General features: G+C 40.2%; 1 protein-coding gene across 2 annotated transcripts in view; it reads right to left on the minus strand.

Annotated features, from left to right (window-relative positions):
• Positions 1-6638: 6638 nt before the first annotated feature.
• CPM (carboxypeptidase M) overlaps positions 6639-15658 on the minus strand; it is an 81796-nt gene continuing 72776 nt past the window's right edge. For both annotated transcript variants that reach the window (XM_054443551.2, XM_054443550.2), the window contains exons 8-9: positions 13947-14095; positions 6639-11700 (exon numbers count right to left, since the gene is read on the minus strand). In XM_054443551.2, the coding sequence (XP_054299526.1) occupies positions 11458-11700; positions 13947-14095 (392 nt within the window). In that variant the 3' untranslated portion in view covers positions 6639-11457. The remainder of the gene's footprint in view (positions 11701-13946; positions 14096-15658) is intronic.

Here is a 15658-nt window from a genome sequence, read left to right on the forward strand (position 1 = left end):
GCATGAAAAGTAAGATTGTAATTGCCTGTTTAGTTTTCTGCCTTATCTTTGAAAGTTCCACCAAGCTGGGAACCTCTTGATTGTGATGCACAAATGTAAGTACATCAGAAAAAAACTGGCTTTAAAGCAGGAGCTTGTGGGCCCCTAAGCCAGACAGGGACTAGCTTTTGGCATTATATAATTAAGATTTCTTAAATCCTTAATAAGGGTTTTATTTTATTTATTTTTTGAGACAGAGTCTTGCTCTGTGGCTCAGGCTGGAGTACAGTGGTGCAATCTTGGCTCACTGCAACCTCCGCCTCCTGGCTGCGTTCAAGTGGTTCTGCTTCAGCCTCCCGAGTAGCTGGGGTTACAGGACCCCATCACCACGCCCCGCTAATTTTTGTATTTCTAGCAGAGATGAAGTTTCACTATGTTGGCCTGGCTGGTCTCAAACTCCTGACCTCAAGTGATCTGCCCGCCTTGGCCCCCCAAAGTGCTGGGATTACAGGCGTGAGCCACCATGCCCAGCCTAACAAGGGTTTTAAAGATAATTAGTGTGTAGGTCTATAGGCTTATGATGGTAACCACAAGTTGTTAATGGCATTGTGAAAAGTTTGTAGTTGTGCTTTATGGTTGGATGCTGAATTACATTTTGATACTTATAAAGTATTTCTTCAGCTTAAAAAATTGTTTAAAAGTTTGTGATCATATTGTCTACCATGTAGCCAGCTTTCAGTTATATGTAATAGGGACTTTTTGACATTTACAAATAATACTTTGAGATAGATAATGTGAAAGCACCAGCACATGGAAGGTGTTCAGAAGTAACAAATTATAAAATGAGCTAACAAACGAAAGGCAAAATAAAACCGTAAAGGAAGCAGATGGGAGGCGTGTTCAGTAACTTATTCATAATGCATCTGAAATGATTGCTGTACTCAAATATTTAACGCTAGAGGAATAGTATTTTGAATGAAAACCATAGTTGATTGTCTTTAGAGAGAGGAGTGGTACTGAAACATACTTGAATTCGTATTGCTTTCCTTTAAAGCTCTCCTTTAAAGACTTTTTAAAAAAATTCGATAGGCATTTTCATCTGTTTCAGTCCTACAATCCCACATCTCTACTGCCTTCAGAAAGCTACAACTTAGATGTCCAGCCAACAGCTTAAAGCCAATTTATAAAAATAGCATCTTTCCTAATTCTAAAATTTTACCTTTTGTTTGTTTTGTTTTGAGATGCGGTCTTGCTCTGTCACCCAGGCTGGAATGCAGTGCTGGAAACATGACTCACTACAGCCTCAACCTCCTGGGCTCAAGCAGTCCTCCCACCTCAGCCTCCCAAGTAGCTGGGGACCACAGATGCAAGCCACCAGGTCCAGCTAACTTTCCCCCCCCTCCCTGCTGCCCCTGCCCTGAGACGGAGTCTTGCTCTTTCACCCAGACTGGAGTGCAGTGGTGCAATCTTGGCTCATTGCAACCTCCACCTCCCAGGTTCAAGCAATTCTGCCTCAGCCTCCTGAGTAGCTGGAATTATAGGTGCTCGCCACCACACCTGGCTAATTTTTTTTGTATTTTTAGTAGAGATGGGGTTTCAGCATGTTGGCCAGACTGGTCTCGAACTCCTGACCTCATGATCCGCCCACCTCAGCCTCCCAAAGTACTGGGATTACAGGCGTGAGCCACTGCGCCCGGCCTAATTTTTGTGTTTTTTGTAGAGACAGTTTCACCATGTTGCCCAGGCTGGTCTCAAACTCCTGGGGTCAAGTGGTCTGCCCGTCTTAGCTTCCCAAAGTGCTGAGATTACAGGTGTAAGCCACCACGCCAAGCCCAAAATTTCACCTTTTAAATTTATTCCATTTGTGTTCTAGGTGAATTTCATTTATTTCTCAGGGTTAAATTTTAGCGCTTTTGCATGTGTCTATTTTTGGTTCATACCTCCCCAGCCCACTGTCCTGTATTAAGTAGGCCTTCCTTCAAGATCACAGTAATACCTCCCTAAATGGATTTCACTACGTTTGGTCCTATTTTTGGTTCAGTTATAGTTTACAGATATCATGTTGCTTCCCTGATTTAAATATTGGGGGAAAAACTTGATTTTTGGATTTTATCTCTGATGTTGTACTGGATTATTTTAGACTTTTAGAACACTATGAAATGGGTGCTTGCTCTTCACTTTTCAAACCATTTTTGCTTAAAGTTCATAAGCTTATTGTAGTGGGAAGTTCAAAGTCACAGATCTGGTACTTACTTGCCTAGTGACCTTAGAGACAATAAATATATAGAGCCTAGTATGGGGTCTGGCAGGTAGTAAGCACTTTTAATGAATGCAAGTTTAATATTCTGTTTGCATCCACTCGACCATAATCACCCCAAATCCAGCTTAGGTAGCCTTGAATTAACCCCTACTCCCACCTTGAAGTTTTTTGTTTGTTTGTTGCTGAGACAGGGTCTCATTCTGTCACCCAGGCTGGAGTACAGTGGCACAAACATGACTCACTGCAGCCTCCTGAGTAGCTGGGAACCCAGGCCTGTTGCCACCATGCCTGGCTAATACATATATATAATATATATAATATACATATATTACACACATATATATAATATATATAATACATATATATGTGTTATATGTGTATATATATTTTTTTAGAGGCAGAGTCTCGCTATGTTGCCCAGGCTGGCCTTGAACTCCTGGGCTCAAGCAATCCTCCTGTCTTGACCTTGACCTCTCAAAATGCTGAGATTACAGGTGCGAGCCACTGCATCTGGTGAATTAAGCCTTTTTTATACACTAAACTCTGAGGTATTCTGTTCATACCAATATGTTCCTTTGTATCTTCTTGCCATACCATAGCAGGTCGTAACATCCTTTTGTATCTCCTTTCAAATGTCAAATAAATACATTGTGTATACAGTAGTAAAGGATGTTGATTGGCATTGAAAGCAACTATGAAGTTATTGTTGATTTAGAAGACAAAAAGACAATTTTAAAATAACATCCTGGGCCAGGCTCTGTGACTCACGCCCGTAATCTCAACACTTTGGGAGGACAAGGAGGCAGGATCACTTGAGGCCAGGAGTTTGAGATCAGCCTGGGCAAAATAATGACACCCTGTATCCAAAAAATTTTGGTGGCATGCACCCATAGTCCTAGCTACTTGGGAGACTGAGGTGGGAGTATCACTTGAGCCCAGGAGTCCGATGTTACAATGAGCTATGATTGCGCCACTACACTCTGCTTAGGAGACAGAGGGAGACTTGTCTCTTATTTTGTTCATTAAACATTAATCTTACTGATTGTGATTTTTTGTTTCTTTGTTTTTTTGAGACGGAGTCTCGCCCTGTTGCCCAGGGTGGAGTGCAATGGCGTGATCTTGGCTCACTGCAACCTCCACCTCCTGGGTTCAAGTGATTCTTCTGCTTTAGCCTCCCAAGTAGCTGTGGTATTTCAGCTAATTTTTTCATTTTTAGTGGAGATGGGGTTTCACCATGTTGGCCAGACTGGTCTCGAAATCCTGACCTCATGTGGTCCACCTGCCTCAGCCTCCCAAAGTGCTGGGATTACAGGCATTGAGCCACTGTGCCTGGCCTGATTATGATTTTTCGAAGTCTCCTCCAAATTATTGTTTGTGCAATAAATGGCAAAAAAGAAACATTCTAAGAAAACAGTAGTCTTAAAAGTTGATATGGTGTCAGAATTGTAACAATCCTTTTTTTAAGAGAGAGGGTCTTGGCTGAAAAACCTTTTTAGAAAAAATTGCTCCCTACAAAAAAGGCCTTTTCTACCTTTTCTCACATTTGTTTCTTTTTATAGGAGGCATTTGAGAAGACCAAATCTCTTCAAAGTTAAGCTTTTTGTTTGTTTTTTTTTTTGGGACGAAGTCTCGTTCTGTCGCCCAGGCTGGAGTGTAGTGGCATGATCTCGGCTCACTGCAACCTCTGCCTCCTGGGTTCAAGCGATTCTCCTGCCTCAGCCTCCCGAGTAGCTGGAAATTCAGGCGCCTGCCACCATGCCCAGCTAATTTTTGTATTTTTAATAGAGGCAGGGTTTCACTATATTGGCCAGGCTGGTCTTGAACTCCTGACCTCGTGATCCGCCCACCTCTGCCTCCCAAAGTGTTGGGATTACAGGCATGAGCTACCGCACCCAGCCCAAAGTTAAGCATTTTTTAACCACAAGGTGGGAGGTGGAAGTATCTTGTTGGAAGACTAAAGGTGTCCACTAACTGTAGACTCTTTTTTTTTTTTTTTTGAGATGGAGTTTCACTGTCGCCCAGACTAGAGTGAAGTGGCGCGATCTCGGCTCACTGCAACCTCCGCCCCCCAGGTTCAAGTGATTCTCCTGCCTCAGCCTCTAGAGTAGCTAGGATTACAGGGGTCCACCACCACACCTGGCTAATTTTTGTATTTTTAGTAGAGACGGGGTTTCACCATGTTGGCCAGGCTGGTCTCGAACTCCTGACCTCAGGTGACCCACCCGCCTCGGCCTCCCAAAGTGCTGGGATTACAGGTGTGAGCCACTGCGCCCGGCCGTTTTTTGTTGTTGTTGTTTGTTTGTTTTGAGACAGTCTCTCACTCCATGTTGGAGTGCAGTGGCACTATCTCGGCTCACTGCAAACTCTGCCTCCCAAGGTCAAATGATTCTCCTGCCTCAGCCTCCTGGTAGCTGGAATTACAGGTGCATGCCACCATGCATGGCTAATTTTTTGTATTTTTAGTAGAGACAGGGTTTCACCATGCTAGTCTTGAACTCCTGACCTCATGATCCGCCTGCCTTGGCCTCCCAAAGTGCTGAGATTGCAGACATGAGCCACCATGCCTGGCAAATTTTTGTATTTTCAGTAGAGATGGGGTTTTGCCATGTTAGCCAGGCTGGTCTCGAACTCCTGACCTCAGATGATCCACTCGCCTCGGCCTCCCAAAGTGCTGGGATTACAGGTGTGAGTCACTACGCTAGGTAGACTCTTAACAGCGCTGAAAGACCACTACAAGACAGCAGAGAAATAATAGTTCTATTCTCAGTTGTCAAACAGCAAACAAACAAAAAACCCTTGGCTGGGGGGTGATGGCTCACCCCTGTAATCCCAGCATTTTGGGAGGCTGAAGTGGGTGGATCACTTGAGGCCAGGAGTTCAAGACCAACCTGGGCAACATGGTGCAACCCTGTCTTAACTAAAAATAGAAAAATTAGCCAGGCGTCATGGCGCGTGCCTGTTAATTCCAGCTGCTTGAGAGGCTGAGGCATGAGAATTACTTGAACCTGGGAGATGGAGGTTGCAGTGAGCCGAGATCCCACCACTGCACTCCAGCGTGGGTGACAGAGCGAGACTTCGTCCCCCCCAAAAAAAAAAAAAAGCTGCAAATTTAAATGTTGAAGTCTAGGTAAAATATACCAGGGAACTTCTGCTTAAGGGGTTTCTATGTAATGAATTCTCTTGAAAACAGAGAAACTATTTCCTGTTTATTTTCTAAATTGAGACATCACTTTTTAAAAATTGGTACCTGTAATTTAGTCATTTCCTTCTCAGCAATGTCTCATTTAAACTATTATTTGTTTAGCGTGTTTCAAAGAGCAGATGTAAACTTGAGCCCATCCTCTGTCCTATGACTAAGTCGATATTAGCAGGGGTTAGGACTGTTAGTTTTCCAGTTCCTACTGGAGGCAAATTCTTTGTTTACCACTGTTCTCTGTATTTCAAAAGCACCTGGAAATCAATGAAATTTGTTATTCAGAACAAAAGACTTCTCTATATATCAGTATTTCCCAAAATGTGTTTGGAAATATAGGTATGTTAGTCCAAAGGGATGGTACGAGGCTGTATTATTTAAGGAAATGGTCCCATAGCTTAGCATGTTTGGGAAATCCATTTCTTTTCTGCATTTCTCAGATTCTTTATTACATTAATATAAATTGTGAATTTTCAAATATTTTTTCTGACCAGAAGGCATACTTTCCATCCATCATCTTGTCCATGGAACACACTGCCCCACAACACAAATTAATTTGGAATGTATTATATATAATATATAAAACATATGGTATATATAACTAGTTCTGGAAGAACTATCTGGACTTTGAAGAGTTGTTGCAATGTTTTTGCCTCATAAAAGGTCATTAAATTTGGTCTTTCCCAAGCTTTATTTGGTGGTAATCAGTTATTTTTAGTGGACTTTGTTATACTTGCATAAGTACTTATTTTCAGGTAACGTAATGGGAAAAAAGCATTTATTATTTATATGAATATTAGTTCTTTATTGAGAATCAGAAATATTTTATATTTACTAAATTCAGAGGTAGTCATGGCCTCTCCCCAATAAACTTTACAGTCTTAGACAATTTGTGCATTTTAATAAATTCTTAGTTATACTATTAAAGAAAGTGGCTGGGCGTGGGGGCTCACGCCTGTAATCCCAGCACTTTGGGAGGCCCAGGCAGAGGCAGGCAGATCATGAGGTCAGGAGATCGAGACCATCCTGGCTAACACAGTGAAACCCCGTCTCTACTAAAAATACAAAAAATTAGCCGGGCGTGGAGACAGGCACCAGTAGTCCCAGGTACTCGGGAGGCTGAGGCAGGAGAATCGTTTGAACCCAGGAGGCAGAGGTTGCAGTGAGCCGAGATCACGGCACTGCACTCCAGCCTGGGCGTTAGGGCGAGACCCCGTCTCAAAAAGAAAAAAGAAATAAAAAAAGTTACCAGGAAAACTGGTAAGGTCAGCTATAAAACATCTATAAAAGGCTATGGAGTAGTTCATATGCAAAAGTATGATAAAATGGTGAGCAATACTGTACAGTATCTGCTTATTAGTTGATATAATGTAAAGTCTATAACCCAAACTTCTACTTTAGCTACAGTACTGTGGACTTTCAATGCTCTTTAACTAGTCTGGTCATCATAATTTTCTCCCCCTTCCCCCTTCTAAAGTCATGAGGAAAATATAAAGGATCTATCATAAAATATACATCAACTGTATTGTTACCATACAGAATAACAACCATACTTCTCAATAAGCAACTTATCTGTTGCAATAAGACAATATGCTATGCTTATCTTTCTGGATTCCCCAGGAAGAGATACTTCCAATCTAACATCAGATATTTTTACTTTCTAAACAGAGCTAACTTATACCATTTTTAGAAACAGATCACAAATGCAAATTTGCTTCTGGAACAAAACATAACATTGATTTCTTGGAAAGGCTTTTGGAAATGTTGAGAAAAAGCTTTTAACAGTTCTGATACATCCAACAGTTCAAGTCTGAATGTAATTAAATTAAGCATCCAAATCAACACTGTCATTTATCTGCAGGGACTTAATGTTTTTCTAAAATACTCTTTGCCATTTAGATTCAGTCATGTCAACATTTACCAACATTTGAGTAGGTATACTCTTTAAGAAGGTATATTATACTGTCTTCAAAATAGTTATTACCTGAGTATTAACTATCTTTCCTCCACCTGAACAAACACCAAAAATGTAGCATCTCTTACCACTGTTTCTAACAGTCACAGAATCACCGTTCAGCGGCGGGGTGGGGGGGTGTCTCCATTTTACAGATAAAGAAACTGAATGTGTGGTGGATTTGAATCCAGGGCTTCTGCCTTTTTTCTTTTCTTTTTGAGACAGAGGTTCGCTCTGTCACCCAGGTTGGAGTGCAGTGCAGTGATGTGATCTTGGCTCACTGCAACCTCTGCCTTCTGGGTTCAGGCGATTTCTCCTGCCTCAGCCTCCCAAGTAGCTGGGATTACAGGTGCCTGCCACCACGCCTGGCTAATTTTTGTATTTTTTTAGTAGAGATGGGGTTTCACCATGTTGGCCAGGCTGGTCTCGAGCTCCTGACCTCAAGTGATCCGCCTGCCTCAGCCTCCCAAAGTGCTGGGATTACAGGCATGAGCCACCGTGCCTGACTGCTGCTTTCTAAATATCATTTCACTCCCACGTTTTTCTCCCATCATGAAAGTGTGTATCAGGTTGGTTTCTCTATAAAAGGAATTATAGCTGAACTAGAGCTGGAGGAGCATAACCACCAGCCCAAGAGGGAGGGGAAAAGCCGGAAAGGTGTTGGGCAGGGAGGTGGTTTGGGTACCTGGTTTGACCACAGTTAGAATACCATGATTGTGTTTTGTTAGTCTTTAAATGATTTTGAGTCTGATACTAAATTCTGATTTTAAAAACATTATTTCAGCAAGAGATTTACATTAAGGTTCATGAACTAATTCAGATTTTAGTTCGTGTCCCTTCAAAAATTGCTATCTTAGAAAAGTTAGAATTCAATGCCCAGTTGAAAAATTGCTTGGGGCTTGATAGCAAATCAAGTTTCATCTTATATACTTTTATTTGTAATATACCAAAGTCATTTTTGCAATATTATATTATGTACTTTCAAGTATATAATTACTGCTTCTTTAAATAAAAATGATCAAGATATTCAGATTATTATGAGATTTTTTTTGGTTATCTATTGCTGCTGCACAAATTACCAGATTTTATAAGTGGTTTAAAGAAGCCTCCAAATTTTGTTTATATTAACATGTATGATTTTGTGCATGTAGAATAAGCTTGGCATAGAAATGGCCTAAATGCTCCTGTAGCTCTTTATTCCTTTGTGGTTCTCACTTTCCATGCCAGTATGTTTCATTTCTAGATCCCATAGAACTTTCAATTGAAAGTAATAACCAAGGCAACTCACTTTCCACGAGTAATACACCACACTTCTAGAAATCAGCCTATATTACTATCACACTGGGGATTAAGTAAAAAAAAAAGAGAAAGAAGGATGGGAAGGGGAGGGAAGGGGGGGAGCGGAGGAAAGAAGAAAAGGAAGAGAAGGGGAGGGAAAGGGAGAGAAAGCGAGGAGAGGGAAAGAAAGGAGGGAGGAAGGTAGGAAGAGGAGAAGGAAGGAAGGAAGGAAAGAAATCTCACCAGAGTTGCTATTTTTTTTTTTCTGTTTAGTGCTTTATCCCTTAATTCTTATAGGTAACGGTTTAATACAGGGTAACTGTCATAGTGGAGAACTTGAGAAGCATTAGTACTTCAAATTGAGTCCTAATGGTAAAATTTTTTTCGGATAAAAAAGGTAGTTGGTAGTGCTGTTAAGAGGTAACATAATACCTTTACTACCAACCTTAGGATCAATTCAAGGTCCAGTAAAAGGAATGTATCTGGAATTCTTGATTATAGACAAGAAAACACTCTTCTGTCAGTGTTCATAGTGAGCTGGAGGTTGCTTACGCATAAGACCTAGCTTCAGAAAATGACTCAAAGCCCTAGGCAGTTTCTGGGAAGGACTGGGAGTAGCAGTCTCCTGGCACCCCTTATTCATTCATTCATTCATTCAGTACCTACTATGTGCTAGGCTTTGAGGATATAACAATGAATTTTTCAAACAAATTAAATAGACCTTGGCCTCAAAGAGCTCACATTCTACTAGAGAAGGCACACATGGAAGTAGAAGATTATAATACAGTGTTGTAAATCCAATAGTAGAGATAACCAGTTTATTTTGGGGAGCAAAGAGAAAGGGTCCCTAACCCCAGACTGCCTGCAAAGAGGTGGAATGGAATTGAATGGGATTATGGTCAGCCAAGGCTTCCTAGTGGAGCTGCTACCTGAACTGAGTTTTAAGAGGGGTAGGAAAGAAAAAATGTAGTGGGTCATAATGGCATTCCAGATACGGGGGACACAAACAGCTCTGTGTTTATGAACTACAACCAGTTGTTGACTTTTGTTTCAAGTGGCTCCCCTTCCCCATTGCTGTGTGGAGGGTTGACTGAAGAGGAGAAGGCTGGGAGCAAGGGACCAGTAAAGCTGTTGCAGCAGTGCAGGTGAGATATGAGGCCTCAACTCTGCAGTGTTGACAACCATGGAGAGCAGAGAGCAGAATTCATCAATATTTATCAGCACCAATTTTTTTTTTTTAAGACAGAGTCTCGCTTCTTCACCCAGGCTGGAGTACAATGGCGCAATCCCGGCTCACTGCAACCTCTGCCTCCCGGGTTCAAGCGATTCTCCTGCCTCAGCCTCCCCAGTAGCTGGGATTACAGGCACACACCACCACGCCCAATTTTTTTTTTTTTTTTTTTTTTTTTAGTAGACATGTGGTTTCACCATGTTGGCCAGGCTGGTCTTGAGCTCCTGACCTCAAGTGATCCGCCCACCTTGGCCTCCCAAAATGCTGGGATTACAGGCGTGAGCCACCATGCCCGGCCAACATCAACCTTTAGTTACTTGCTGAATACACGGGATTGAGGGGGAAGAGAAAGTATCAAGGATGACTCCCAGGTTCCTAGCTTGGTGGTCCCAGTAATTGAGAGAGAGAATGCAGCAGGAAGAGCAGCTGTAGGGGGAACAGGATGAGTATCTCCACATGATGGGTTTGAGGTACCTGTGAGTCACATCCAGGTGGATGTGTCCTGTGGGCAGTGGGACGTGAGTCTGAAGCTCAGGCAAGAGGCTAGAGTTACATCTTTGGAGTCATCAGCCTAATGGAGGACTGTGGCATCCAGGTGCCAAAAGCTAGGGAAACTTGGCTCTGGAGGGAGAGGGGCTTACTTAATTGACCTGTATGCTTTGAAGCTCTATAGAGACACAATCTTATCCCTTCAGGCCTGTATTTTCTTGGGCCACTAAGATGTGGTTACATATTTTCTCTCATATCTCCTAGAACGTTTGCAAAACAATTCCCAGTCCTATGATCATTTCTTCCTTCTTCTGAGAACTAATTATATATGGCACTTAATATCTATTCACATATAGCACTCATGGTGAGGTTTTTTTTTTTTTTTTTTTTTTTGAGACAGAGTCTTACTCTGTTGCCCAAGCTGGAGTACAATGGCGCTATCTCGGCTCACTGCAACCTCTGCCTCTAGGGTTCAAGCGATTCTCCTGTCTCAGCCTCCCAAAAGGCTGCGATTACAGGTGCCCGCCACCATGCCCCGCTAATATTTAGTAGAGACAGGATTTCACCATGTTGGTCAGGCTGGTTTTGAACTCCTGACCTCAGGGTGATCCGCCCACCTTGGCCTCCCAAAGTGCTGGGATTACAAGGTGTGAGCCACTGCTCCTGGCCTTATGGTGAAGTCTTGTATGTAGAAGATCAATAAATGTTCATCTTCATTGCTTATATTCATCTGGTTCTCTGTATACAAAATGATCTTCTTTTTGCAGGCATTTTTTTGCGTCTCAAGTTTTAACTTCTTACACATTTTAAGACTACTTCAAGATTAATTTGAGTGTAAATGAGCAGTACTTGTTAGGTAAGTGTCTTCCATTCATTGTCAAGACTGAATCATTCTTTTCATTATCACCACATATTGCTTATTGTGGAATTTGGAAACATCCATTTCTCTTCTTCAGGAAGATCATGGAGTTTCTCCAGTCAAGGTCCCACTAGAGTGACTTAGGGTTGCAGGAACCTGGAGTGAGCAATCCCTGATTCCAGGTGGTGATGTGGGTTGAGTTCCACATTTTACTTTATTTGAAGAATATGTGCAAAAGACTCACTAAAAATAAGAACAAACTAGGCTTTGTTGCAGCTGAGTGGTCTGGCAAATTTCTGTACAGAGGAATCATTGGGCATGAAGGATTTGATACTGGGATAGAATCCAATTGCCCTTGGAATGGAAGTAGAATATCCTTTTTAAGAGCACTGAAGTTCTGGGATTTCTCTGGAATAATCACCTTTGTGAGGTGTGGATCATGTCCAGAGACTGTAACCTGAGAAGAAACAAGAGACAATTATATGAGTGACTTAAGATGTTTCGTGGTGCCCATACTGAAAACACTGATATCCACCACTAAAATGCAGCCTTTGTTCAATGCATGTAACAATCTACCAGACCTCTGGGCCAGCAACAGATTTGGTCCTGCAGACTGAGTTATCCAACGCCTGTTGACAAAGACCAGCGTTGTGAATGCTGTTGCCAAGAATTACAAAATGAAATAAGGACAGACGGGTACCTTATCTGGCAATGTAAGTCAAGAGAAGGAAGCAGCAGATGTTTCTGCCACCATCCTTTTCATGGGGCACAAGGGTAAAGAGATAACTGTTTCCCTTTGTCCCAAGTGTGTATTTAACATCCTCCTTGGATATCAAGATTATTTTCAAGTAGAATTATTTTCTCAACTTACTAATTTCTTTTCAGCTGACCTACAAGCCTATTGCTTCCTTTAAAAGCTTTTCTTTTCTTTTCTTTTTTTTTTTTTTTTTTTTTTTGAGATAGATTCTTGCTCTGTCACCCAGCCTGGAGTACAGTGGCTCAATCTTGGCTCATTGCAACCTCTGCCTCCCGGGTTCAAGCGATTCTCCTACCTCAGCCTCCCAAGTAGCTGGGATTACAGGCACATACCACCATGCCCAGGTAATTTTTTTTTATTTTTAGTAGAGATGGGGTTTCACCACGTTGGCCAGGCTGGTCTTGAACTCCTGATCTCTAGTGATCCACCTGCCTCTCAGCCTCCCAAAGTGCTGAGATTACAGTCATGAGCCACCATACCTATCCTCCTTTAAAAGCTTTGATTTTACCTGGTTTTGTTCATATCAGCCTGAATCTTTGGTTAGGCTTTTTTTTTTTTTTTTTTTTTGGAGGAAATGATCAGGACAAGACAAATGCTAAACTAACTACAGGCAATGTCTACTGAGAAATGCTTTTATTATATATGGTGGAGAAGGGAAAAAATGGGGAATGACATTTACATAACCACTCATTGGTATGTATTTTACACATTCATTTCAATGTTCAGAATCTTACCTTCAAATATTGTCCTAGAACTAATATCTAGGGTCAATGTGTACTGTGTTAGTCTAACTAATGGGAAATGAACAATTCATAACTTTATTCTAAAGGTGTGGCTTATTTATGAGGTTGCATACAAGTAATTAGATTCACTACAGGGAAAATCATATTTTTAAATAGAATAGAAATATCACAGTAAATAGCAGGAAAATAAAGGGCCTTTTTAGACAAAGATTCACAGTGAGTTGAGATTTTTCAAGCTCTATCCATTTTCTCGGCAGGAGTAGAAATTCCTAAAAGGATTAGCAATTGATAAGCCTCACATCTAGGCACTTTGGGGAGAACCCATGGAGCATGGAGGCTCTGAATTCTATAGTTTTATAAACTAAAAACCATGTTTTTTCCATGATGTCCTCAAGATGAAATAATAAAATACCAACTCAGTTTTCACTACAGAAGAGATGACTACCTTCTCCCAGGATTAGCTCTATATAGAATGACTGCTATGGTTGGCATGAGACCCACTAAGCAAAATAGAAGAATCCTGAATTTCTCAGAGAAATTCACATCAAAGAGAAAGAGGCAAAATTTGGCCAACTATATCAATACTTATTCATTTAGTTCTTTCACATAAATCCACTCGGCTCAAATTAGTCCATGCCTTCCTGTCTTAGGATAAAATGACTCAGAAATATATATTTTATGGAATTAAAGACTGAAATTTTACTTGCATTGATTGAAAAAAGGGCTGCAAAATATGTTTATCATTTGCTGAATATAGTGTTAAAATTTGTGGATCAGATTTCACTTATAAAATGAATTCTAAGGAACTTTTCCCAATTCATTTTTTATAGTAGAAAGTGTATGCCATGGAATGGGTGTTATATCGTATCCCAGGAAACTATAAACTACCTTTACTACATTGCTTATTCTTTATTATTAATCAGGTTACATTTTAATCATAAAAGATATCACAAGAAATAGGATTTGGCTTCTATTTTTAAAAAATTGCCATCAGGGAAAAAATATGAATTTTTCTGGGGTTTTTTTTCGTATAATTTCCACCTCTTCCACGTCCTGCCAATTGCAAGTCTGACACTATCCTTTCTTTCTGTCTCGATGGAACTACTTTCGAACTTCCTAGACTTATTTTGGATTCCTCCTGGGTGAATAAGTATTATGAGTTCTATAATATTTTAATAACAATAACTAGCATTGCATACTTACATTTATTATATAGGACCCAGGCAAGAGAAGGAGATAATACTCTCCATATTTGTTGGTTCTATAGGGGCAGATATGTTTTCTGTCTTGGACTTCCACAATTACATTGGGTAATGGATTTCCATTCTGATCAAAAACTTGACCCTTTACACCTGCAAGACAAAAATAAAATTAAATATTAATACCATATTTTATGGCATATAAAAATTATTATAAATATTTAAGAACAATATATGCAATATTTATTAGCTTACTCAATGTTGTGAGTTAATATTAAGTGTTAGAGAGGGAAAAGAAAACTTATTTTTGATGTAACTTAAAATACAGTCAAAATTTACTAATCTGATTTATAGCTTAAATTTGTTTGTTGTTGAATAGCCCATTTATATTAGTACGTATTATCACAGTGAGAGAACACAGATGACAACCTAAGATCCATTCCTGTTACTTCCAAGTTATTTACTCAGTCACCAAACTGTACTACAACCATTGGTGGATTCCATAAAATCCTAAATAAAAATGGTGTCAATGTATTCGTTACAACAAAATATTTACATGTGCAAGGGACTCAATAGTTTTGTCTTGTAGTCCAACTACATGGGAAGCAAAATTATAATCACAAGCCTTCTTGGAAGCATGGACTCGATTGACCAGTAACAGCAGCCAATATTTATTGAGCACTTAGTATATTCCAGGCTCTGTACTAACTGCCAAATGTGCATTTTCTCATTAAATTCTCATATCAGCTCTGTGTCATCAATTATTATCATGATTTTACAGATGAAAAAAACTAAGGCTCTGGCTTATTAAAATAACCTCCTCAAACTCACACAGCTAATGAAGTGGCCCAGCCTAGCCGTCAACCCATGATAGTCTCGAGAGCCCCTATCAAAATTTCAGGAGTACAATTTTTAAAAGGCCATTTATATTTTAAGACCTTTCTTATTTTAGATCCTACATGTCACATCTAGTTTGTTTACTCCAGCGTCAAATCATATTACCTTAAGGTGAAGCTGCCTAAGTCCCCAATAACATAAATGAAAACAAAGAGCTACAATAGTAAGATGATCTTGAACTCTCCCCAAACAGTTATGCTCAATAATTATTTATTAGGGCAGAAAAATATGAGGCACACGTAATAGTTTCCCCCAGAAATGGTTAAAGTGAAAAATAAAAATTTTGGCATTTAGCAAAACAATGTTTATCTTGAACTTCAACAAACTTCTATCTGACCTAGGTTGCCTTTTATTATACTTTCTGTCCTATTTAATTCCTGACTCTTCATTTTTTGTCTCCTGAGGAGGAAAATGCCACATTTCCTTCTGCCTTTCTCTATACAACTATGTAAACTTCTATTTTCACGTCGTGTGTTCCTCTTTGCCCTCTCTTTTTTAAACACAGTTCCATTTATATTTATTCCTACTGCTTGATACATTTCCTTTTCATGTTTAGGTAGTACCCAATCATAAATTGGTAATAATTTGGTAACCTGATTATGTATTTATTCCTTGGATTTCAGTGGCATTATTTTGTTTTATTTAATTAATTAATTTGCTTTTTGTAGAGATGGGGTTTCACCATGTTGCCCAGGCTTGTCTTGAACTCCTGGGCTCAAGCAATCCACCTGCCTAAGCTTCCCAAAGTGCTGGGATTACAGGTGTGAGGCACCACACTCAGCCTCAGTGGCATTATTTTGAACAGCTATTTACACTGTG

This window comes from Pongo pygmaeus, chromosome 10, assembly GCF_028885625.2.
Source record: "Pongo pygmaeus isolate AG05252 chromosome 10, NHGRI_mPonPyg2-v2.0_pri, whole genome shotgun sequence".
Lineage (NCBI taxonomy): Eukaryota > Metazoa > Chordata > Mammalia > Primates > Hominidae > Pongo > Pongo pygmaeus.